General features: G+C 47.9%; 1 protein-coding gene across 1 annotated transcript in view; it reads right to left on the reverse strand.

The window, feature by feature from the left end:
- LDAH (lipid droplet associated hydrolase) overlaps positions 1 to 26,253 on the reverse strand; it is a 239,718-nt gene that overhangs the window by 152,980 nt on the left and 60,485 nt on the right. Inside the window, exon 3 of the mRNA XM_083178608.1 lies at positions 16,990 to 17,124. Within this exon, the coding sequence (XP_083034734.1) occupies positions 16,990 to 17,124 (135 nt within the window). The remainder of the gene's footprint in view (positions 1 to 16,989; positions 17,125 to 26,253) is intronic.

Raw genomic sequence — 26,253 nt, forward strand, 5'->3', positions numbered from 1 at the left:
GCTTCTGGTGGACCTGGTGGGAATAGCCCTGTAACGTCTGCCTGATGGCAGCAGATTAAACAAGCCATGGCCAGGATGTAGTTGGTCCGTGACTATCTTTGTTGCCGGCTTTTTTGCTTTGGACAGGTACAGGTCCTGGACAGAGGGAAGGTCCGTCCCGATTATCTTCTCCGTAGTTCTGACTACCTTTTGGAGTCTGCATTTGTCTCTCTCGTTGGTGGAGCCGTACCAGACCAGTATTGAGGTACACAGTACAGACTCCACAATTGCAGAGTAGAAGAGGAGCAGAAGCCTCTGTGGGATATTGAACTTCCTCAGTTGCCTAAGGAAGAATAGCCTCTGCTGCGCTTTTCCAACAATAGTATCAGTGTTGGGCCCCCAATTAAGGTCCCGAGAGATTGTGGTTCCTAGGAACTTGAAGGAGTCCACTAGCGACACCACACTGTCAGCAAATCTTGTCCTTATATCCTTGTAATTAGTTGTTTTTAATTCAAAATCTTTTCTATTTAACGCCCTCAAGGCAACGTGTTTGTTCTCATAAAAGAAAATGAACACAGACCTATCACATTGGGTATGGCCCTGACACATTAGGCAGAGCGGAGAATGCCAATGGACCACAACAGAGGCGTAAATAATGTTGAATACCAACAGCATATTCGCTAGAATCACTGCGATACTAAACACGATACTCTCTGAGGAAGCCGCCGATACTTTCAGGCAGAGAAACCGGTAAGAGAAGTCTATGCTACTGGTACCAGTGCTCATCTTTTAACCCCGCGGCTATCATTATAAAGATGAATCCAGACCAGGCAGAATTAAAGCGGTAACCAAGCAGGGAGCAGCTAACCTTTCGAACACCATCCGGGTGGCCACCTGTGCACATTTTTATTGATCTGGCTTAAGCCAACAACAATTATTGATTGCAGCAGGAGTGGTGAATATATCAGCATCCATCATTGGTGCCATTATCACCAGCTTAACACCAGGTAAATGTGTTTTTAACGTAAGTTTCATTTTCCATTTGTATTATTATTATTTTTTAATACTTATATATTTTTTAATTACTAAATTTGGTTTATATTCTAGTGCCGTCCTATTTTTGTATTGATCTTTTCTGTCTTTGTGGTCTGAGTACCGGCACGTGACTGCTGCTTGATTAGTAAACCCAATAGATTATTTTTATTGTAAAATACATAGGGTGGGCTGCGCTAATGCAAAAATGCGGTAAAAACCTCGTTATCTGGGTTTTTACCGCATTTTGATATGCAGGAAAACCTGCACGCCTGGTTTTCGCTGCGTGGGAGTAATGCCAGCAAAAGCTGGTGATACCCCATAGAAGCCTATGGGCTTCTTAACGCGACCCAGCACTGCCTTGCATGGACCCCTGCCGCCCTGCACCGACCCCCCACGGATCCCTGTTGACCCCCCTCACCTGTGTCCAGGCAGCACAGTGTTGCCTGGACCAGTGGCCTCCTCCTCCCTGCACTGTACATTCTCTTCCGGGTAGAGGAAGGTAGAGCCCACCCACAGAAGCGGCATCAGCACCTGGTAACGGAGGGAGGGGGAGCTGCTGGGGACCCGTTCACCCTCCACCGGCCGCTTCGCAATGGGCTGCACTTTGCTATACTAATCACATATGTTAGAGCATATGCGATTGGTATTGTTGCGGTAGCCGGCAGAGGGGGGCGGTAACTGGCGGAAGAGAATAGAGAAACCCGCCCACAATCTGTTTATTCATTTGGTTTGCTTACTACACTGTGGACCACTAGTGCATAGCCGCCAAATCCATACCCCGCCCTTCTTTCAAGAATAGACTAAATTATCCGCTGGTAAAATTAATTGTTATTTAACAGAGGGACCAACATCACTATAATTGTTAAACTTTTATTCTAGACTAGTTAAAAGCCCGTGAAATTGACGGCTATGCAATGTACTTTCACTTTGAGCTGTGACCGTTTTTACTTTCACTTTGAGCTGTGACAGTTTTTAGCCCACAACCTCTCTCCCCACCACCAGTCCCTATCTGCTCCAATCTCTGTCTTCACAGCTCCCTCTCTCCATATTCAGCAAGTTTGAAACAGATCAGTGTCCCTGCAAAACTTGCTTTCACTTTTTGTTATGACATCTTAGTCCGTCAAGTGGCCTCTAGTGGTAACTGGCGGTACTTTACCTCATAGAGGTTAGGAGTACTTAGCCTATTAAATATATAGATTATTTTCAGGCCAATCACAGCACACGGAGTGTTAATAATAACACAGACTGACAGTAAGTGTCTTTAGTTTTACAATAGGAGCTTACATACGGTCAGAGACAAAGGGGGTGTTCAATCTCCTGTCGCTTTTCCCGGCGGGGGATATAACGGCAGGGCCCTATTCAGTGCTGTGTTTCCCGGCAGCATTGAACAAGGGATCTCGGCCGATTAGACCCGACTTAAGAAGCAGTACGGCCCGTTCTGTCGAGAACGGCCGTGGATTGTCGCGCTCCCGTCTGCAGCTCGACCATCCACGGCCGTATCTTGCGGCCACACCCCCTTTTCGGCATTCAGCAATCAGGCCAACATTGAATCCCGCCTGCCGATTTCGAGTCGAGCCCGCCAAGAACGGGACAGCCCGACAGTTGTGACCTTGGATTGAATATCCCCTTATGGGATATTGATATATATATTTTTTAGTCAGGCATATATAAATATTTTTGCTTATAACAAATCTGATGTTGCTGGTCTTCAGTTCTACAAATATTACATTGCCATATCTGGACCGGGCACTCAGCGGCTGACTCAGTAAGTGGGTGCGGTTTATCACAAATATTCCTATATATATATATATATATATATATACACACTAAAGGTTGATTTAAAAACAATAAAATTCAAATTACATTAAATTAATGCTGTGTTTCGGGATGAAACACATTTACTAACACATCATTTTTTTATTTAATTTTTAATTGTGAGTAAATGTACCATACCTTTATTACTATATACCGTATATTCCGGCGTATAAGACGACTTTTTAGCCCATAAAAATTTTCCCTCTAGTGGGGGGTCGTCTTATACGCCGGGTACGGCATATATTCACTAAAGGGTACCTCTCCTCGCCCCCCCCCCCCCTTCTTATGCATAGGTACCGTACCTTAATAATAAAAGATAGAAGTACGGTATTTGTCTGCAGCAGTGTTTTCTTCAGCCTAACGGCCTGTCAGATTGCGCATTTGATGTCGGCGGCAGGCTCGGGAGTTTTCGGCGGGGCTCGGGGGGACTCGTGTGCCTGAGCGCTCCCGAATCCCCCCGAGCCCCGCCGAAAATACCCGAGCCTGCCGCCGACGTCACTGCAGTGACGTCGGCGGGGCTTGGGTATTTTCGGCTATTTTCGGCGGGGCTCGGGGGGACTCGGGAGCGCTCAGGACACGAGTCCCCCCCGAGCCCCGCCAAAAACACCCGAGCCTGCCGCCGACATCAAATGCGCAATCTGACAGGCCGTTAGGCTGAAGAAAACACTGCTGCAGACAAATACCGTACTTCTATCTTTTATTAATAAGGTACGGTACCTATGCATAAGAAGGAGGGGGGCGAGAAGAGGTACCCTTTAGTGAATACCGAGGTACCCTTTAATGAGGACAGCGGCATCACTGCAGGGAAGCTGCAGATGAGGGGGTATTAAAACTTTATGTGGTGGGTTATGCTGGGGCAGGACAAACCTGCCCTGATAGGTTTGTCCTGCCCCAGCAAAACCCACCACTCAAGGGACCAGACAGCTGCTAGTGACAGGGAGGTGCGCGGAAGAGGGGGTAGTCTTATATGGCGAGTATATAACAAACTCTACATTTTGAGTGGAAATGTTGGGGGGTCGTCTTATACGCCCAGTCGTCTTATACGCCGGCAAATACGGTAACTATTTACAACCCCTAAAATGTATTTTGATTGGAATCCTGACGTTTTATAAAAAAAAGCTGATAAAAGGTCACCTAAAAATTGTATAACTTAGATATTGGTGGATGTGTACCTGATAGTGGACAGAAGCTTGATAAGTGGCCCAAATCATGCAAACGTAATCATAGTGTTAACGCGGCCTGGTCGCTTAACCATATAATTGCAAATGCATGCAACGGAGATCTCTGTATTTCTATTACCGTGTAGTATTCAAATTGCATTGCTTGTGCTTTGCATTGTGCTGGGGGAAATTTTTCCTTTTTTTTGCCTAGATTAAGTTTTGATTTGATCAACCATCATTTTATTTGACAAACTTAGTCATAGGGCTTCCTGCCTACTTTCTCATGTATAATGGAGAATGTGTGGCTCACCCAAACCTGTGGTAATGCCAGCATTTGCAAAAAGGAATCATCAACAGACAAGCCAGTAACATTTATCGCAACAGCGATATTCACACAATGTTGGTCAATCCAGGGTGTGGGTATATTGTGTCGACAGCCATCAATGTAATGGGGGGGGGGATCTTAGAATGCACACCTAATATACATGAGGTGCTATCATGCTGGGACTTATAGTTCTGCAAAGAAAAACACATGGTGCAGATGCACACTCCATATTATTAATCAATCAGTCAATCAATCAATCAATCAATCAATAACAGAGGTTCTTGGTATATCAATTGGCCAAGAAATATTTGCCCACCAATGTAATGTCAACATTAATACTTTCACCAGCAGGGCCCTCTTCCCTCATGTGTTTTTCCTACTCTTAAGGCCCATACACACTGGGCGACTTTGAGCTGATAGTCATTCAAAACAGAAGGTTTGAGCGGCTTTCAGCTCAAAGCCGCCAAGTGTGTATGGCCCGGTGATGAGCGGTGAGCGCTGCCGGGAACATCGCCGGGAAAGCCGTTCATCTGCTGGTTATACCAGCAGATGAGCGGCTTTCAGGACGGCTTTGCATAGCGCTCCACTATGCAACCCCCCCCTCCCTCCGTCAGCGCCGGGCAGGGGGAAAGCCACTCAGTGTGTATGCACTGAGCGGCTTTCCCCGCAGCGATGATTGTCATCAGCGATGTCCATACACGCCCAGTGTGTATGGACCTTTACTGGTGATGGCACCAAATCCTGCGATTTTCTGCCGCGCTGATACTTATTCCAGCATCCTCTGCTGATGCAGCTTCTGTATGTGTATGTGCCCTGTTCTTGTCCTCTGCTGTATTCAAATGTACAGTTGGCCATACACTAGAACAACCTGCATTCAAACTGATGCAGGTCGTAAGAGCGATGGAACGAGCGATCTCATGCGTTTAATAAGCGCATACGATCTGCTTACGACTGCAAGCAAAGCCGACTGATCATATGAGCAGCACATATGATCAGTGAAGCGACCTCTTGATCTGCAGGATTGCGCATCATAACGATATACCTCACGATGTGCACATAATCGATTGCCTGACCTGTCAGAATCGTGCAGATCGTCCAGATATCGTTGTAGTGTATGGGCTGCTTAAGTCACTATTTGGCTTCTTCGTTTATGTACTCTGTAATCGTCTGCTACGGAATCCTTATGGCAGCATATAAGTAAAGGATAATAATGATAATTTGTGGCTCCAGAGAAGCTGCAGCACAGTTCAAACTTCAAATAGGGGAGCCACACCCACTGCCAGTGAGTCACTTTGGAATGGCAGTTAGTGGTAGTTAGTGCGAGTCCCCTATTTGAATTCTGAACTATGCTTCAGCCTCTCCTTTGGAGACACCAATAATGATAATAATAATAATTAATCATGTCGACAGTGATGACATGACGTTGACAAAACTTTCAGTGGAGTCCTGCAGCCCCAGCAGTGTCTGGCCGAGACATGATACTTTCATTCATTTACAATGCATTGTCCCTTTTGAAAAATCTCTGCGAATGTCCTGAATTGGGGTGGCATCAGGGGTGCAAGTATGGTGGTATGGGGCGGTACGGCGTACCGGTAAAATATATATTGCCGGAACCCTGTACCTCCATAACAAATACCGCCCGAAAAAATTTATGCGCATGCGCGCATATGTAAGTGGCGGGGGCGTGGCCTCCGCCGCCCCGCCAGAGCTGATTGCCTTCGGAGGGGAGGGGAGTGCATCGCGCATCTCTCCTTCCCCTCCCTGGGTCACTGTGACTGGGCTGTCGCCTGTCAGCCAATCAGAGCTTGCGGGCTGGCAGCCAATCATGACAATGATATGACAGGAGAGACGCTAGATGCGCTCCCCTCCCCAGGGAAGCAGGCGGCGGGGAACTGGAGGGGGCAGAGGACTGGACCGGACACAGCCAGCACTGCAGGAGGGTGAGTTGTGCTGCTTACTTATGCAACAATGGGGGCATTTATGTGTGGCACTGTGGAGGCATATATTGCACTGGGGGCATATGTGTGGCACTGTGGGGGCATATGTGTGGGCATATGATATATGGCACTGGCAGCATATGTGTGGCACTTTGGGGGCATATGTGTGGCACTGTGGGGGAATATCTGGCATGGGGGGCATATTAGTAATGAGCATTATGGTGTGGGGCATAATGTGTAACGGGCATTATGGCATGGGTCATATGTATTGGGTGTGTAACAGGCATTACTGTGTAAATTTTGGCCGTGCGCATTCGGCATGCAATATTCCAGCCACTCCCCCTAGTTTCATATGACCACGCCCATTTTTTGCCACGCGGCACAGTACCACTAAGTCGTTTTTTCTACTTGCACCACTGGGTGGCATTACATTCCCCCTTAGGAGAGAGATAAAGTGATGGCGATAAAGTACTAATCAACCAGATTCTGTCCTTTTTAAACAGCCTGTAACATGGCAATTAGGAGCGGATTGGCTGGTACTGGGGGTTATTCAATATGTGTCGACATTGGCCGACAGGGAAATATCTGCTCTCACCTATTGAATGCTGCTATTAACGACAGGATTTAAGCGTATCAGATCCGCCTTTTTTTAAAGTCGGATTTGTTTTTTTTTCCCGGAAACAGCCACGGATTCACGGATGTTTTTCGACAATCCGCGTCCGTTTTTACCGATCCGCTGAGTTCCCGACACTCGACAGCTGGAACATTGAATTCCGACTGTCGAGTTACTGTCAGATCAACCGAAAACGGCCTGGAATTCCGACTGTCAGGACGTTCCGACAGTCGGAATCCCATATCGAATTCCCCCCCATCATCTCATTCCAGTTTATCGCTCTCCAAGGCTTAGTAAATTAGACCCCTTTTGTTTTGCAGATCAGGGTACGTACACCGGAAAGAGGGTAGAGAGAGGGCATTTTGGAGGCATTACCATCTTGGCGAAACGATGCAGAGCAAATAAATCATTTGAAATTTGAAAACCGGGCACTGCGAGTACTCTGTGGCTGTACGCCACCATCATTTACAGCGTGCAGAAGCATTTTAAACCACTTTCGCATGTTTGTTCTATCAACAACACCAAAAAAATAAAAACCTCGGATCTGGATCCCAATTCTTCTTTTCGAAATTTTGTAACCAATTAAGCATGACGGAAAATATGATACCGACACAATTCTGACAGAAAAATCAGGTCAAACAAAGTGTAGTACATAGTTTATTTGTAATGGAATTATTGTGCTTTTAAGTAAACCTTACGTTTGACCACAGACCAAATGCCATGTGTCATTTTTTTGTTTTTCCAAGTCTTAACAATTCCTGCAATTTTTCTTTTTGATCTAGGAATATCGAATAAATAATGTGCCGATGTTTGGGCATCACTTACGCGTCTGGCAAGTCGTACGATTCAGCCGGCGGGTGTTCGGAGGAAGTCATTAAATAGAACGCTGGAGACACATTTGCAACAGTTTTGCTGCTAATTTGTACATTTTGTGTCATAATCTGCACAAAGTGTTCATTGCTTTCTGTTACTTGGACTTGCAAGTGATTAATGGGCACGCACGAGGGTTAGACGGAATAATGTAGCGACCAATCAAAAGAATCCAGATTAAAGGGGTGTATTCATGAAGCAGAGATAAGAGTGGAGAAGTTGCCCATGGTTGGTAACCAATCAGCTGCTACGTATAATTTTATAGAATGCACTTAATAAAACTTATACCAAAGCTGATTGGTTGCCATTGGCAACTTTTCCATTGGCTCATTTCTCCACTCTTTTTTTTTACTGCTTCACGAATAGACCCCATTAACTGAACCTTAACCCTTTGAGTGCTAATGTTGAGGGCCGTAGTCGAGGAACAAGAATCACTTTAGTTATTGCCGGCAAATGATCTGAAGTCAATTAATTGACGTTTAGTTAAAAACTGCACCCCACCCCAAAAAAAAAAAAAACAGTCGCTGTGAGACTGGCATCTGTATCCTACATTTTGCACATCTCCCACCGCACTCAATGGGATAAGGAAGAAATGCTTGGGTCCAACTGCTTTATGTTACTGATAAGTTCTGTACACACTTGCGCAATTATCTAAATATATATATATATATATATATATATATATATATATATATATATATATATATAAAAGGCCTCTATGAGGTGAAGTACCGCCATTGACCACTAGAGGTCATTCAACAGACCAAATGATTCCTTTGTGTGCTAAAATATGTCCTAGTGAAAGCAATTTTTGCAGGGACACTGATCTGTTTCAAATTTCCTGGCTATGGAGAGAGGGAGCCGCGAAGACAGAGATTGGAGGTAGGAGCAGATACGGACTGGGAGTGGGGTGCAGAGTTTGTGGGCTAAAAAAAGTGAAAGAAGCCGTTATTTTGACAGGCTTTTAACTAGTTTTCTAGTGGAGCTTTTAAAATGTGTCAATGAGTAATGAGTGCACCTGTGCATCTGCCGGGTGACCTGGAAAACCTGAGAATCAAGTTTGAGAACCCCTGAGATACACAGTGTAACAGCAAACATAAGTGTGTCTATTATGTTATATATACAACATCTGAATATATGTAGCATTCTGATGGTTATTTAGCAAGATCAATTAAGAATTAAATCTATTAAAAATGAAATTTATGCAAGTGTTGGGTTAAAAAAATGACTTCATGTTTCTAGCACCTCTAATGGTTATTGTACACGGACAGTGCGCCGCAATCATAATGTTGACGGTTTGGATGTTGATTTTGTTGAAATGTTAACGGCTAACATTCTGACATAAGCAAAACATCAACTAGTTCCCAATTTAAACAAGTAAAATTCTGATATTAAAGGTTCAATCCAATTAGCCACAAGGACTGCCTCTGCGTGGGGGGAAGATCAGGTCATGAGTGGAACAAGTACAGTATGGGTGCCATTGCTGGCGTTTCTACACCATTGCAATGTCAGTGGCAAATGCCCCCCTTCCCCCCCCCCCCCTTCAGGATACGGTCATTAGGTCTACAACAACTAGGTCGACAAGCATTGGGTTGACACCACTAGGTCGACATGCAGTAAGGTCGACACAAGCATTAGGTCGACATGGGCTAGGTCGACAGTCAAAATGTTGACATGGGGTTTTTCACTGTTTTTTTGAACCGGCGTGTGCCGACAGGTGGTATTTCATGCCCTATCATCCACTTGGACGTGGTGGGAGAATAAAATAGTGTGCCCGAATCATTGCAAGCAAATGCGGTGCACTTCAAATTGTGACCATGATGACTGTGTCGACATTCGGCTAAAAAAAAAAAACAGTGAAAACCCCCATGTCGACCTTTTGACTTTCGACCTAGCCCATGAAACCTTGTGCTTGTGTCGACCTAATGTCATGTCGATCTAGACCCATGTCGACCTTGATCCATGTCGACCTTGCTGCATGTCGATCTAGTGGTGTCGACCCAATGCTTGTCGACCTAGTTGTTGTAGACCAAATGATCCACACCCCCCCCTTCACAGCTATTCGGGTCGACCACTAAGTATAGGGTTACTGTCATTATTACAATGGTAGCTGATAATGGGCCTAATTCAGCACAGACTGCTGTTCAGCGAACTCACACATAGAGCGATTATCGAATGACTGTACCTGTGTTCCGTACACATCGTGCATGCGAGAGGGTGAACAGCGAAGGAAAGTGCGTATACAGTAGGTCCTAAATGCAATTTGACTGACAGGAAGCCGGTTGTTTGGGGGCGGCAACCAGCTGTTCTCTGGGAGTGTCAGAAAAAATGCAGGCGTGCCCAGGCGTATTAAGTGAGGCTCTGTGATGTCTGCGCCGGCCCCCGAACAGTCTTTCCCTTTGTAGATTAACGGCCCAAGCGAATTAGGCCCAATGCTAAAAAAAGTCAGTCTCCATAACATTTGCTGCAGCGTTACCATTAGGATATTTACCACCGTAGCCCGCATCACTGCACCACTGACTGTAGACACTGTTAGCATGTCGGCATTTCCACTCCCGGACGGTTCCCCTATAGATTCCAAGTTCAGTGCATCACCCAATGAGGAGGTGGCCGGAGAGAGATCACAGAGAATAAAACCTCTGTACTTGGGATCGGTGAAATGAACGGTGAAGGTCAACAGGCCTTAGGCCGACACCTGAAATAAGTAGACATGGCTAAGGTAGACAGGTTCGGAAGGTCGACACAAGCATTAAATTGACAATGGAAAAGGTCAACAGTTAATAGGTTGTCATGAGTTTTTCACGTTTTTTTTGAGCCGACATGCGGTATTTCATGGCCTACCATTCACTCTGATGGTGTCCATGTAGACTATGTCAACATTCGAGACAAAAAAAAGTGTAAATCTCATGTCGACCTAATGCTTGTGTCAACCTTCCAACCTGTTGACATTAGCCATGTCGGCCTAAGGCCTGTCAAGCTTCAGTGGTCGACCCAATGACCCATACTGAATGGCATACTGTCAGGGGTTTATTTACTAAGATGGGAGTTCTATTGAAGACGGGATGTTGCCCATAGCAACCAATCAGAACTTACTACTTATTCATTTATCACCTCCTAGAATATTATAGATGGAATCTGATTGGTTGCCCATAGCAACATCCCATCTTCAATAAAACCCCTAATACTGCTTTCAGATCGCAAATGCAGGGTCGTGCCGGGACTGTGAAACGGTTCAGTCCCGGTACGACCCTGCATTGCCGGTTCTCTAGCGTCGTGTGGAGGTGTGGCGGAGAGTCAACGGGGGTGGGGGAGGAGGCAGTGCTTAGAGCTGGCGCTGCTCCAAGCGCTGCCTCCTCCATAGTGTTAACGGGAAACGATTAACCCGTTCACACCGCACAGCAACGAACCAGTAAGAACCCTTCTTTTTACCCGGTTCGTATTGCCGTGTTGCTACCGGTTAGCTGTAGTGGGTAACCCCTTTCACATCGCACCAATTATCGGGTCGAACCGGCAAGAAACTGGCATGAACCCGGTAATTAGGTGCAATGTGAAAGGGGTATTAGTGCGCTTCCAGACAAACAGGACCACTATGGAACGCCCATTAGAACAAGGTGACTGGTCCCTATTTGGTCATGATTACATAGATTTGCAGATGAAGACAATGCGTCGCGAGCACACAGTCACATACTGACCATTACTATGTGTGTGTTATACTACCTTAGTGTAGCAGCTTGTGGTGGTGATTTGGAGACACTTACATGAACAAAAAGAATGTCTCCCTCATTAGTTAATGGCTGGAAGGGACAGCTAGGCTTTGTCAGTGCAGGAAGGTCAGATGTAGAATCTGACATCCGCCCACGGTTGGAATCAGAATGCGGAGGGAAGTTCTCGGATAGACGTTAGATTGTCACCCCAGTCGCCAAAGGGCCACTCTATTGACCAAGTGCAAGAGTCTCTCTGGTGACTGGGTCATTAAATGAGTGAAGAATCCCAGTTCTATTGCGGCCTTGTGACCACAGTCGCCAGAGGGCAGGGACCATCTCATCAACCATTTTCACACCTTTTCATTGAAGGTTATAGCGTTCCCTCACTACAGGGCTACCTATTCAGGAAACCAAGGGCTAGCTTCCATCTCTATAAGCCAGGTCTGCCTGTACTTTCCATAACATCATTTGCATATAGAGAGATGGTGTGTTTGAGAAGTACAGATACGTTCACATAGGCCTCCCTGACCGTTAAACAGTTCTTCTAGTCACACCATGCCGTGGTATGACTTATACCCTTTTCAGATCATAATGCCGGGTCCGACCCAGCACCGTCCCAGTTCCGGCACTTTCACGCTAAGGGAGGGATGGGTACTTATGTAGTATCTGGGCTGCCGATTTCTAAATCGGGTCGGATCGGGAGATCGCATCGCATCGCATGCGACCATGCGATTCGATGCGATGCGATGCGATGACCCGATTTTTCCATAGGAATCAATGTTAAAATGGACTGAGTCCATTTTAACATGGAATTCAATGGGAAAAATGGGTCCTTTTCATACCCCTACTATCCAAGTGGGCATGGAGTTGGATATAAACCTGTGGCGAGCGTAGCGAGCCACCGAGCCCGAAGCGTGGCGAGCGAAGCGAGCCCCGCGAGGGGACGAATACCGTCCCCTCGCGGGGCTCGCTTCGCTCGCCACGCTTCGGGCTCGGTGGCTCGCTACGCTCGCCACAGGTTTATATCCAACTCCATGCCCACTTGGATAGTAGGGGTATGAAAAGGACCCATTTTTCCATAGGAATCATTTTAACATTGATTCCTATGGAAAAATCGGGTCATCGCATCCGATATCGGATGCGATGCGATGCGATATCGCATCGCATCGCATCTGATTGTATGCCTTAACTTAAGGCATACAATCAAAAAATCGGCAGCCCAGATACTACATAAGTACCGAGGGATGTACTAAAGTAAAAATGTGATAAAAATATCCCGTTATGAGGGTGTTTATACCGCATTTTGGTATTAACTAAAACTCGATCGCCATGTTATCGTGACCGGGGGGGGGGGGGGGGGGGATTATCACCAGCAAAAGCTGGAGATACCCCATAGAAGCCTATGGGCTTCTTATTGTGTCCCCCTCCTCCTTCCCCCTCACCCTCACCTGTGTCCGGGCATCGTCCTGCTGTGCTGCCCGGACCAGTGTTGACCTCCTAGCCCCGTACTTCCACTTTTGGCTGCAGGGAGGAGGAGCCGGCGGAGTTCCTTGCTCTGCAGCAACAGCAGCCGGGCATGGGAAGAGAGGGGAGCTCCCGGGGACCCGCTGCCACATCGCCGGCTGCATCGCGAAGAGCAACTCTTAACGCAAGACCTGTCCTTTGCAATAATAATCGCATGTGTTAGCGCATATGCGATTATTGTCTATGCGGCAGCAGGCCATGTGTGGCAGATAAAGGCACACATCCCGCCCTAAACTGGGTCGCCCATTATACAGAGGACAACTCACGTTTAACCCTTATAACCCAGGTCAAAATAGCTGGTTGCTCAACCCAGGTTATAAGTTTTGGTGCTTTCACACACCGCACCTCGAACCGGGTTAATACATCATCAATATATCGTATACAATTTGGATTACATTGCATTTCATCGCATCTCATAGGGTTTGCAATGCAATGAGATGAGATCTAGTACAAAAAGTATGCACAGCATATACTTTTTGAGCTGTGTGATGAGATGTGTGACGGGAGCACATAAGAATTATACCACGTATGGGCACCTTCAGAGAAATAAAGGACTGTACCAGCCAATAAACTCTTAACTGTCATTTTCAAACGTGGAACCTAATTGAGAGTGGGTTGTAGTTTTGCGAATCCTCACAAAACTACAACACGTGGTGGCAGGCTGAGGGGTGGCTGGCCCAGCACAGGCCACAGGGAAACAAGGTCCACCTGATGCACAAGGTGGTACACATCTGCACCCTTTATCTAATTCAACTAGAGCTGGAGAATACAAGAAGAGACACTAATTAAAGATGTGGAAAAAGTGTCATTGCTACAGCTCCAAGTGACCAGACTGAACGGCAATTATGACAGAACATTAGGTGCAGTGTCCAGATTTACCTCACAGCAAGGGACGTGCTATAAAGGGTTATAATTTATAAGCCATCTTTGTTGCTTGGTTGCAGGTATTGTATATACCAAGACAAACCCGTGGACACCAGCTCCTTTATATTACAAAAAGACACCTCACACAAAGGCCCGAACGCTAAATTAATCTCCCCTTTCCTCCTGGCCCTTTCTTCTGTTATAAAGGAGGCACTGTAGATAACCAGCATGATATTATTGGGCTATAGGGATCTTTTGTCTGAGATTTCTAGGGGTGGGGCCCATTCCGAACTAATGTCGTCTGAAATTCCAATGGCTGGTCACTTCACAGGCTTCCATTGAGCACTTTTTGGTGAAACCCTTAATAATAGATCGGTCTCATCTGCATAACAAGCTGTAGTAAGCGCCGCTTATAAAATATATTTCTTAAATATTTTTGAACTTAAAAAAAGGTACTTGTGTAGTTTCCTGGCGGCAGTTACGAAATCAGCGTAGTGTCCCTGTCAGAACCAGCGTAGTCAGCTTGTCAGTGGCGTAACTACCTAATTTGCGCCCCTCCCGCTGCAAATTTTTCGGCGCTCCCCCTCCCCTCGGCGCCCCCCCATGCCCGTACCTGCCCGGCCGCATCTGCGGTCACGGTCCCGTCTCCAGATTCTGCTGCTATAATGAAAAGTGACTCTTAGAAAATGGCTGCCCCCATACTGCAGACAGAAAACTGTGAGTTTTCATTATAGCAGCAGGAGCCGACGTCGGGAGAGACGGGACCGTGACGGCAGGTACCGGCAGACAGCAGCGGGTAACTATAGCCCCGCAGACCCCCGGGCCGGTGCCCACACTTTCTCTGCGCCTCCCCGCCACCGCGGGGGCTGCGGAGCTATAGTTACGCCACTGCAGCTTGTGTCTGCGACTGTGTGTACGTTCGGCCTAACCGGAGCTTACGCAGTTAGCGTAGTCAGTCAGCATTACGCAGTTAGCGTAGTCAGTCAGCATTGTGTCACCGCTTATAACACTGTGCGGGAACCATTTTTAACCTATCCGAACATGACAGGTGCGAATGTGTTCCTGAAACACCCCCACTATCCACATCAGGCTGAAGTGTGGCGAGCGCAGTGAGCCCCGTGAGGGCTCCTGACCTGTTCATACCACCACAATCCACGTCGGCTTGGCGTTGATTTTATAAAGTGTGGCGAGCGCAGCAAGATACCAGGCCGAAGCGTGGAGAGTGCAGCCAGCCTCGTGAGGGGACGCGTAAAACGAGCCCAAAGCGCTTCGAGCGCAGCGTGCCCCGCGAGGGTACGAGGATTACTTGACGTGTATTCCATGTCTGCTCGCCACACTTCGGCCTCGTTTTACGCATCCGCTCTCCAAGCTTCTGGCTCGGCTGACAGCGTAGCGTAGCGTGCCACAGTGAAACTACACAAGTACCTAAAAAAATTCAAATAAAACCAAAAAGAAATCATTTATAAATCATTTGTCGGGCTGTCACTTGCAGAGCGGCGAAGCCAAGCGCACATTACACACTGATTGTGTGTTTTACTTGACAGAGCAAGACCATTATCTGATGTTAGCTGGAGGGCAAAGTTAATGTTTCTTGTTGCAAGCAGTGTTTAAAACACTGACCTGTCTACGCTGATTTGGAACAAATGACACAGTCCTACCAGGAACCTCAGTCATAATATACACTTCAGCTTTAATTTGCTAAAAGCTAAACACAAATTATCCGTCGTGAGCAGAGCAGGACATCAAAGTCTGCGCCGCCCGTTCCTCCCAGGACGCGTGGTGCTAATGACCTCACCTGCAAACCAGTGCCTCTGCTGTGATGCATTGTGCTTAACGTACTGGCGGGTGCTGGATGGGAAGAAATCTAACAAGTAGGAACAAAAGCACAAAATAGCAACAGTCTATGGAAAAGATAATTATGCAACACCATTAAGAGGAAACCAATGTATTTTGCCTGCTAAATAGGACAAATGGATGAGGTGATCGTAACAACCGATGACATGACATCTATTATTTATCTAGCACATTCTATAAAATGATAGCTGCAATCTGATTGGCTGGTATGGGAAGTCTCTCCACCTGTGCTCACTAGAAGGTTTGATGTGTTCTGATAGATTGCAAGCAGGGCCCTCCTGATAGCATATGTGTGACATGCGTATCGGATCAGAGACAGTGATCATATGTGCTGAACGTAAGCTCTCTGGATCAGACACCCTCCTGGCGGCAGGGAGCAGAGATCACATGTCATAAATCACATGCAGAAGTACCTGCTGCCTGGGAAAGTTCCAGGCGGTTCAAGAAGGATTGGATGCGACTTTTCCGAGGGGAGAAGCCGCATAGTGTATGGGAGCCTTGCGTCATTGTGGGGCAGATGTATTACGCCTGGTGAAGAGATAATGTGGAGATAAAGTAGAACCAGCCAATCAGTTATGTTTGAAAAATGACAGATAGGAGTTGATTGGCTGGTTCGTTATCACCTATCTCTTCCCCAGGCTTAATACATCTGCCCCATTGTTACACAGTGAGAGTATTACATTATAAAATGCAGTTCATACACTGTGGGGAGAATGGTACCTTAATGAAATTACCCCCCAGCACCAGGTCAGCCGAAAGTTGTGGAACATAAATAGGGTATAAGGCGGTTATCACTGTGGTGCTCAGTGTCACACAGGGCATGAAGGGCCCACTTGGAAAATCCACTGCAGGGGCCCCAAGCTTAAGGTGTGTGGCCAGCCACCACTATTAGAGGTTAATTTACTTAAGATTCTAAGGGGTAAATTTACTAAGATCGAGAGCTCCATTTTACATGGGTTGTTGCTATGGGCAATCTAATTCTTATTTATGTAGCACCTTGTAGAAGAACAAGGCCCCTAATATAAAAGGAGAGGACTGGGGTGTGGCTAATTACAGTCCAGTTTCCATAGAGACAAACCAAGCTAGTCCATGATCCTGCATCACTGGCTGCTAGAGGAGTAGGCGGAGCCTTCAGGGGGTGGAAACCACCAGGGATTCCCATTGGTCTGTCCCAGATAGCAAACAGTATGGCAATGCTATTTGTCACTTTCCAACATCTTTATGTATATTACTATAATGGCTACACACATGTATGCAGTGGTTCAGAAAACGCAATAGATAAATTGGTACATGAATGGAAATATCATACCGCTGGTCATGTCCATTCCTGCAGGTGGAGAACAGTGGCCCGCGTGGCTCAGAGTCCAGATTGGATACTGTCCATTGAACCCGCAGTAAAGTGACTGCATGAATGTTCTGTAAAATCCAACTACACCCGGGTTACCTAAACAGACAGAAAACGTACATTACCCTTCGCAGTCATAAGATTTATACAGTAATAGTCACGCCACAGACTTCTGGGGGGAAAATGGCCGCTTCACAGGAGTCAAACATAATACATGGCCACCAAGAGTACACATTGGCTGTTTTCACAGGGATTCGCCACTTTCTAGTATCATGGCCACTGTAGTTGTCGGAAGCTGAGCGCAGGAGCGATCATCTAAGAAAAAGAGAGGGGGATATGTACAAAGCTTTGGAGAGTGATAAAGTACCAGCCAATCAGCTGCTGTGTTGTAGACGTGTGTTAGAAAAATGGCATTTAGGGGTCAATTGGATGTTCGTTTATCTCTCTTAGGGCGGGATGTTGTAACATCCGCGCCCATTATCGCCGGACATCGCATTTTTAATAACGGCATATGCTATAACATATGCCGTTATTCATGCAAGGGACAGCTCTTGCGGTAAGAGCTGTCCCTTGCGATGCGGTGCCGGCACTGGACTTCCGGGTCTGTGACCCGGGAGTCCATCTGCGCATGCGCAGACCCCGGCGCCGGCCGCAGGGCACGCTGGGAGGGATCCGTGACGGATCCCTCAAACAGCGCTGCGGTAAGAAGCCCATAGGCTTCTGCAGGGATTCGCCAGCTTTAGCTGGCGATTCCCTCCGCAGCGCTGACACTGCGGAGGCGCCATATAGCATATAGAAATGCGGTAGAAACCCCGAAAACGGGGTTTTTACCGCATTTCTGCTATATAGCATCCCGCCCTTACTCTCACCAAGGCTGAGTACATCATAATCTGGTCTCCACAATTCACAATGATGACTTTGGGGGTTATTCTAGTTCACTCGGAAAGGCACAATCACTCTCTTATGGACGAAACCATGCTGCACTCCAGGTGGGGCTGATGTAACATGTACAGAGAGAGTTAGATTTCGTGGGGTTTGTACTTCAAACTGATATCTACAGTATATTGCAGTGTAAAAATAAAGCAGCCAGTATTTACCCTGCACAGAAACAAAATAACTCACACAAATCTAACTCTCTCTGCACATGTTACATCTGCCCCCCCTGCAGTGCACATGGTTTTGTAGTTTCACGGCGCCGCCGCCGCCGCGCGCACAGTCTGTTACAGAAAGTTGGCAGCTTGCCAAAGGCTCTGTTTAACTGTGCGTGTGCCGCTCTAGCTGTAAGCTACGTATTGACAGCTACGTTATCAGCGTAGCGGCCGGGCAGCAGCAGCGCGCTGCCCAGGCGCTGACAGGTCACTGTGGTACTTGTAGTTCCACAGTGAAATAGGCAGCGCCTGGGCAGCACTGACAACGGGGGCAAGTGGAGACACCCCGGGCACAACGCTGACGTGCCGGGGCTTCTAAACTACACACCCCGGCACACCGCTGTGTCCCCCATGTACACGCTAAATTCAGACGCAAAAGCGTCTGAATCCAGTACACTATTAAAACCCGCCCACAGTGCCACTAGTCGACGCAGCAGCTATCGACCTTGTAAATCCCACTATCCACGCCAACCCGAAGCGTGGCGAGCGGCGGCGGTACGCGTCCTACGACCTTTTCATACCCCCACTATCCACGTCGGCGTGGAGCTGAGAATAGAAAGTGTGGCGAGCGCAGCGAGCCACGGTGCCCGAAGCCTGGCGAGCGCAGCGAGCCCCGTGAGGGGACGCGGACACCTGTGAAGCCCGCGAGGGGACACGTATACCTGTGAAGGTTTCCGCGTCCGCTTGCCACGCTTCGGGCTCGGTGGCGAGCTGTGCTCGCCACACTTTCTATTCTCAACTCCACGCCGACGTGGATAGTGGGGGTATGAAAAGGTCGTAGGACGCGTACCGCTGCGCTCGCCACACTTCGGGTTGGCGTGGATAGTGGGATTTACAAGGTCGACAGCTGCTGCTTCGACTAGTGGCACTGTGGGCAGGTTTTAATAGTGTACCCCTAGACCCAGCTAAATTTAGATGCTTTTGCGTCTAAATTTAGATGTACCCCTACACTCAACTAAATCCAGGCGCTTTAGCGTCTGGATTTAGATGCCCCACTACCTGAGTGGCTTGCAGGGAGCCAGGCGCCTGGATTCAGACGCTTTTGCGTCTGAATCCAGGCGCCTGCCTCCTTCTTAGCGGCTTGCAGGGAGTGTTAATTCAGGGGCTTTAGCGCCTACATCCCATCAGCGTTGTGCCCGGGGTGTCTCCACTTGCCCCCGTTGTCAGCGCTGCCCAGGCGCTGCCTATTTCACTGTGGAACTACAAGTACCACAGTGACCAGTCAGCGTCTGGGCAGCGCGCTGCTGCTGCCCGGCCACTATGCTGATAACGTAGCTGTCAATACGTAGCTTACAGCTAGAGCGGCACGAGCACAGTCAGGCAGAGCTAGAGCGGCACGCGCACAGTTAAACAGAGCCTCTCGCAAGCTGCCAAGTTTCTGTAACAGACTGTGCGCGCGGCGGCGCAGTGAAACTACACAAGTACCGTTTTGCCCAGAAGAGAGAGATGGTGCCTTGCCGAGTGAACTAGAATAACCCTCATCGCCATCTGAGGCTGTGGCTTTTGGAGCGGTGTGAAGTCCACTGGAGTGACAAGCCCAAGTTCCCCCAGCGGCACACCCCATCTGTTAGCTTCATCACCCTAAGCCACGCTTACCCCCAAACAGCAATAGCACAATCAATGCAGGCTTCCCCAACGGACTGCTGCTGTGTATAAGGCATGCGGTATATAAAATATACAGACAGATCAGCGCTAATTATTGTTCTCCATGGTTCTGTTATTTTAGTTTGCCATTGAATTGAGGGGTGAGAGTTCTTTGCATCATGAGATCTAGGGGGTGGAAGAGTGGGCGTGGGGAGGAGGATGTGGGGTAGCAGAGAAGGTGAAGGGCCACCCTGAGCCATAGCAGATAAAGGGGGGGAATGCAGGGAATACTGCACCCCGGGCCCCCTTCTGTCAGGGGCCCCCAGGCCAGAGCACAGTGACATCACTAGCTCTCCTGACTCCTGTCCCAGTGTGTAAGTAGCACAGAGGCTGCTGCTATTCTTGCATGTGACAAGATAGATCATACAGCAGATTAAGGTTGTTTAAGTCGACTTTGTTCCACTACAAAAAAAACTTTGTAAAACATTAGCCTGTCAATAAGGTGGAGCCGGGGGCATAACTAGATATTCTTTGGCCCCATGTACCAACTAATGATGATAAATGAATATAGCACATATAACTTGCACAGTAAAGATGGGCCCCCTTCAGCTCTGGGCCCCATAGCAGCTGAACCCCTTGCATCTAAGGTTGATACACCATTGTGTGGAGTTATAAACAGTTCTCAGACATTAATAAGCTATTAGCATAAATCTAAAATATGCCAGTGGTTTAAATGTAACATTGTTGTTAGTTATCACAATCTAATATATCCCCCCCCCCCCCACACCACCACTACCACCACCAAGCCTTAGGGGCCAGATGCACTAAGCTTCAAAAGTGATAAAATGGAGAGTGATAAACAGCCAGCCAATCAGCTCCTGCCTGACATTTCTCAAACACAGTCTGTGACATGCATACCTCCCAACAGTCCCGATTTTATCGGGACAGTCCCGATTGTCAGGGCCTGTCCCGCTGTCCCACCCGCGGGCGGCAGTGTCCCGCGGTGTGGGGGGGCTGTTGGGAGTCCCCCCTGTCAGCTGCTAAGCACAGCGTCTATTCCCGCAGCCAGGGGGCTGAGGGCATGGCTAGAGGCTCACAGAGCCTCTGGGTCATGCCCCCATAGCGGCAGAATGGGGGCGTGGCCTCGCGGAAGAGCCGCGGGTATAGGCCACGCCCCCAAATTAGGCCACCCCCCCCCCCCCCCGAAATGTCAACGCGCCACCGGCGCGCAGCAGCAGCGTCCCGACTGCTAAACTTCAAAAGTTGGAAGGTATGGACATGGCAGGTAGGAGCTGATTGGCTGGTTGTTTATCACTCTCCATTTTATCACTTTTGAAGCTTAGTGCATCTGGCCCATTATCCATCTCTGCCCCCAACTTGCCCAGGATGCAGCTTTAATTTCTCTAAATACAACAGATGCGTTTGTAACGGAGGGCAGCGCACTCTGTGGATTTATTTTGGCGAGAAGGTATTTTTCTTGAAGTCCGCAAGAGCACTTCCAAGTCTTTTTAAATATTTTGTAGGAAATGTTCGGCATTAAATCCTCATCATGTGCGATTTAGGGAACAGCTGCTCGGCGCGGTTGAATGGAAGCAAATGCGAGGGAGGTTGATGGTGTGAGGTGACCGCATGAAGGGGACCATCTGAAAGTAACACGCATGCACAATGCATTCATCTGTTTACTGTCAACAGCTCGCGCTGACCTCTAAACAGCTCCGTGTCCCAGAACAGCCCAATTACAATATCCACTTTCAGCCAGGCGCAAAACTCTATTACCTCTAGGTCTAAGACCGATCTAATTTCTTGAAACAAATAACACGCCCTAAGGTGCTCTGACAATTCCTCGTGGCCTTCGAGATCTTCCCAAGACCCAGCAGCCGACGGTGAAAGTAAGATGTGATTACAGGCCACCTGTCAGGGTGTGGGGGTGCGCCCTGTACAGCTGATCGCACCTGTGATTGATGCTAGTTCCAGTCAAAAGTTTCTTTTTTTATTGTTAATTATACCCCCCACTCCGTCCCCTTTCACTTTGCAATATGGAAAGTTTAACCCGAGAAAGTTTTCTTTTTTCCTTCGGTAAGAACAGAACTACAACTAATTCCAAACATCTGTTCAAATACAGAAAGCAAATTACGGTGTGGTCGTTTATTAAGCTGTCAATTATACAGAAGTAACTTATTACAAAATAATAATAAAAAAAAAATGTAAAAAAATAAATGTGACAAATAACAGATAAGATTATGGGTTGTAAAAAAAAAAAATCAGGCGTAAAAAAAAACTTAAAACTTTCCCGTAAAATATTTGGTACTTGTTTCCTAGAACGGCACCCACTAAGAAATTTGCTTAGTGGGCTATTCTGCGTAGGGAAATCGCATTGCAATGCATGGTCCATTTTAGGGCCATGCGATGTGCGATGCGATTTTCCTATGTAATTTATTCACTGCTCTCTCAGCCCCGGGCCATCGCATCAGCCGCAAAATCGCATGCAATTTTATAGGGTGTCCATGACATTAGGTATACAATAATATGATTGTATGTCCCAAAAATAGGTTTCACGCACCCCCCCACTATCCACACCACCCCAAAGCGTGGCGAGCGGCGGCGGTACGCGTCCTCCGACTTTTTGATTACCCCACTATCCACGTCTGCTTGGAGTTGATTTTATACAGTGTGTGTAGTGTGCGCGCGAGGGGACGCGGAATACATGTTTTATACAGTGTGTGTAGTGTGTGCGCGAGGGGACGGGGAATACATGTAAAGTGATCCGCATTCCCTCGCGGGGCTCACCACACTATATAAAGTAAACTCCACGCCGACGTGGATAGTGGGGTAATGAAAAAGTCAGAGGACGCGTTCCGCTGCGCTCGCCACGCTTCGGGGTGGAGTGGATAGTGGGGGGGTGCATTAAATCTATTTTTGGGACATACAATCATATTATTGTATACCTAATGTCATGGCATTGCACACCCTATAAAATTGCATGTGATCGCATTTGATTTTGCGGGACATGCGATGCGATATAGTGGGGTATAATGAGGAAAAAAAATGACATGAAAAAAATCGCATTGCATCGCATGCCGCTATAATGGCCCATGCGATGCGATGCCGTACGTAGGAAATCTGGGCGCCGTTCTAGGAAACAAGTAACAATGTTTTTTTTCTCCAACAAAATATAGTTAAAAAAAAAATACTTACGTGATGTAAATGGTTTTTCTAATTCCCCTTTATGGAAAGGACCAGGATGTGATGTCAGGTGAAGGTGGAAGTTGTTTGATGTCCCTACAGCGTTTTTTTATTTTGTGTCTAATGGTGTAGGTTATTTTCTTTTATTTAAGCTGCATTGTACCCTTGCGGGATCGCTTTGCTCACCGTCGCTTTGCTCTCCACAGGTTACAATTCCACGTCCAAGAAGACGTGGACTCAGTGCATGCTGGGAAAGGTCCTCAGGACGTGGGGGATGTAGATCTAAATGGCTTTTACATTTTCTTTCCCTTAATATACCTCAGTTGGAATGGCCACTGGCTTCCTTTTGTAATCTTTTGTCTGCCAACACATATAAATAACTATTTCTTAATTTATTTTGCAATACTTCATACGGTCAGGAGGCTCACAAAAAAGTAGGTGGCCCTCCTGGCCTCCCCTTCAATGATGGGCAAGTCCCCCGCAACCCCCCTGCCCCTTACACGCACACCTCCTTGGCCACCCACTTACAGAGCACAAGAGGGCGGTACCGAAGGACAGGGCTGCCAAGAGAAATCCTGGGCCCCGGTACAACAGTGTCACGGGGCCCCCCTGGAGTGGCGAGCTACAGAAAAGAGGTGTGGCCGTTAAAAGGATATAGGGGTGTGTACCACACCATATACCCTTTATGCAACACAATAGTAGACTCCTTATACTTGCCCCTTACACATTATGCTACACAGAATGAGCCAAAATTCACATGGAATGTCGTAAAATTCACATTATGCCACATGGAATGACACAAAATTCAAATTATTCCACATGGATTGTGCCAAAATTCACATTATGCCACACAGATTGTGGCAAAATTCAGGGACAGTGAGAGGAATGGTGGAGATGCAGGGAGAGAGATGGCGGGGACAAAGGTGCATAGAGCGGGATGGCGGGATGCAGGGACAGAGACGGTGGTGACAAAGGGCCAGAGGGTGGGGACAGAGATGGTGGGGACGCAGGGACAGAGACAAATTAGGTCTAGAAGGTAATTTCTATGTAAGGGATGGCAACAGAAATCTTGAGACCGGTACACCAATATCACTGGGATTGAAAAATGCTCAATCCCGGGAGTGGCATCCCTAAAAGAAAATTGCCCCCTGTGCCCCCACACTGACTTACTTTTTCTGAGCTTCGGAGGGGGGCAGGCGGCCGCAGTGCAGAGGCAGGCATCGGGTAGACATGTGCGACGTGGGAGGCCCGGCAGGTTCCGGCGTAGCGTATGATGTGGGAGGCCCGGTGGCGAGCAGGTTCCGGCGTCGGGTATGATGTGGGAGGCCCGGCGGCAAGCAGGTTCCGGCGCTGGTGGTCAGCGCTGCGGCCTGCGCAGCTTGACCTATGATCGAGACACGCAGCGCAGGCCGCACGCCGGGTCGGGAACAGCCGGGCAGTGTCTGAGCGAGCGATACATTATGCCACACACCGCCATTTCTCTGAAACATGATGCAGCTCACCACAATGCCTATGATACTATGCTGCACACTGTAATGCCCCTGACACATTATGCCACACATTGCAATGCCCCTCACACCTAATGCATACCTCCCAACTTTGGCAGTGGAGAAAGGAATATATTTGCGTGCCAGAGGCAAAATTTTTGGGCGCCGTTCTGTCGCTGTGAGGGCATGGCCAGTGCTGTGTGAACTGCTGGCCATGCCCTCAGCCTCCCTGCCTGCCTGCCTGATTAGATGCATGCAGTGTCTAATTCCCGCAGGACCGTCCCAAAAAAATGGGATGTCACACAAAAGTCGATACACACTGACTATGCCACACCACATTGCCCCCCACAGTAAGGATTCTAATAAATTATAAATTACCTGCTTGTTGCCGAGGGGGTTAATGTCCATTGCAAGGGAGTTAATGTCCGTTGCCAAGGTGGTTAATGTCCGTTGCCAAGGGGGGGTTAATGTCCGTTGCCAGGGGTTCTTGCTTGTTGCCAAGGGGGGGTTAATGTGCGTTGCCAGGGGTTCTTGCTCGTTGCCAAGGGGGGGTTTAATGTGCGTTGCCAGGGGTTCTTGCTCGTTGCCAGGGGTTCTTGCTCGTTGCCAAGGGATTAATATGCATTGCCAGGGGTTATTGCTTGTTGCCAACGGGTTTATATTTGTTCCCAGGGGTTAATGCTCATTGCCAAGGGGAGGTTAATGTCTGTTTCCAGGGGTTCTTGCTCGTTACCAAGGGGGGTTTATTGTCCATTGCCAGGGGTTCTTGCTCATTGCCAAGGGGTTAATATGCGTTGCAAGGGGTTATTGGTGTTAAGTCTGTAACTTATATTATATCAAACCTTCATGAAGGAGGACACAGGAAGTTCAGCATGCTTCTTTACTCATAAACTGCAGGGCAGGAACTACATACATTACAGGTATTCATACGCCAACTTACACACAAGAAAATAAGATCTGTTATATCCTTCCACGGGATACTTACACAGCAATAGGAACTATATACACCACAATTGGATGTTGTTAATATTTTTTGCCAGGGGTTAATGCTCGTTGCCAAGGGGGCTTTTCGTTGCCAGGGGTTCTAGCTCGTTGCCAAGGGGTTAATATGTGCCCGTGTGTCCGGCCACCCGCCCATCAGCTACAGCTGCCCCTGCCTTCCCCTGCGCACAGAGAGACAGATGCTAGAAGTCATTTTTTACTTCCAGCGTCTCTGACAGGGAGCACAGCCCGGCAGCGTTACCAGGAAGTACAGAGCTGTGCTTCCTGTCAGACGCTAGAGGTGAACTATGACTTCTAGCGTCTGTCTCTCCGTGTGCAGGGGAAGGACAGACAGGGACAGGGAAGGCAGGGGCAGCCGCAGCTGACGGGCGGGTGGCCGGACACATGGGCGTGCGGGTCCTTGTCATCCCGGCGCACCCGCAGCCCAATAAATATATTTTTTAAAGTGTGTGTCCGCCGGACCCGGGCCCCCCTGGCAGGCCCGGGCCCAGGTAAAATGTATCCGCCCCCCCTGCCTCTCGGCGGCCCTGCCGAAGGAGAACAGATGATGCGAATCGAGATATTTTAGACCCACCGACTGCTATACAGCGGCTGTTTATATGGTGCTGTATAACAAGGAGCAGAGCCTCAGTGAAGTGATCGTGCGACCACGACCCCCGACCGATCCTTCTCCCCGCCCGCCATGTCCCCTAATGCCGACCATGACAAAAGTCAGCATCTTTAGAGTGACTTGCAAATATTAATAAAATGAAAAATTTCCTGGTAAAAAAATCTAAGGGACCAGAAGAACAATAAATTATATACAAACTTGGCATCACAGAGAA

This window comes from Crinia signifera, chromosome 3, assembly GCF_055691185.1.
Source record: "Crinia signifera chromosome 3, ASM5569118v1, whole genome shotgun sequence".
NCBI classification, from domain to species: domain Eukaryota; kingdom Metazoa; phylum Chordata; class Amphibia; order Anura; family Myobatrachidae; genus Crinia; species Crinia signifera.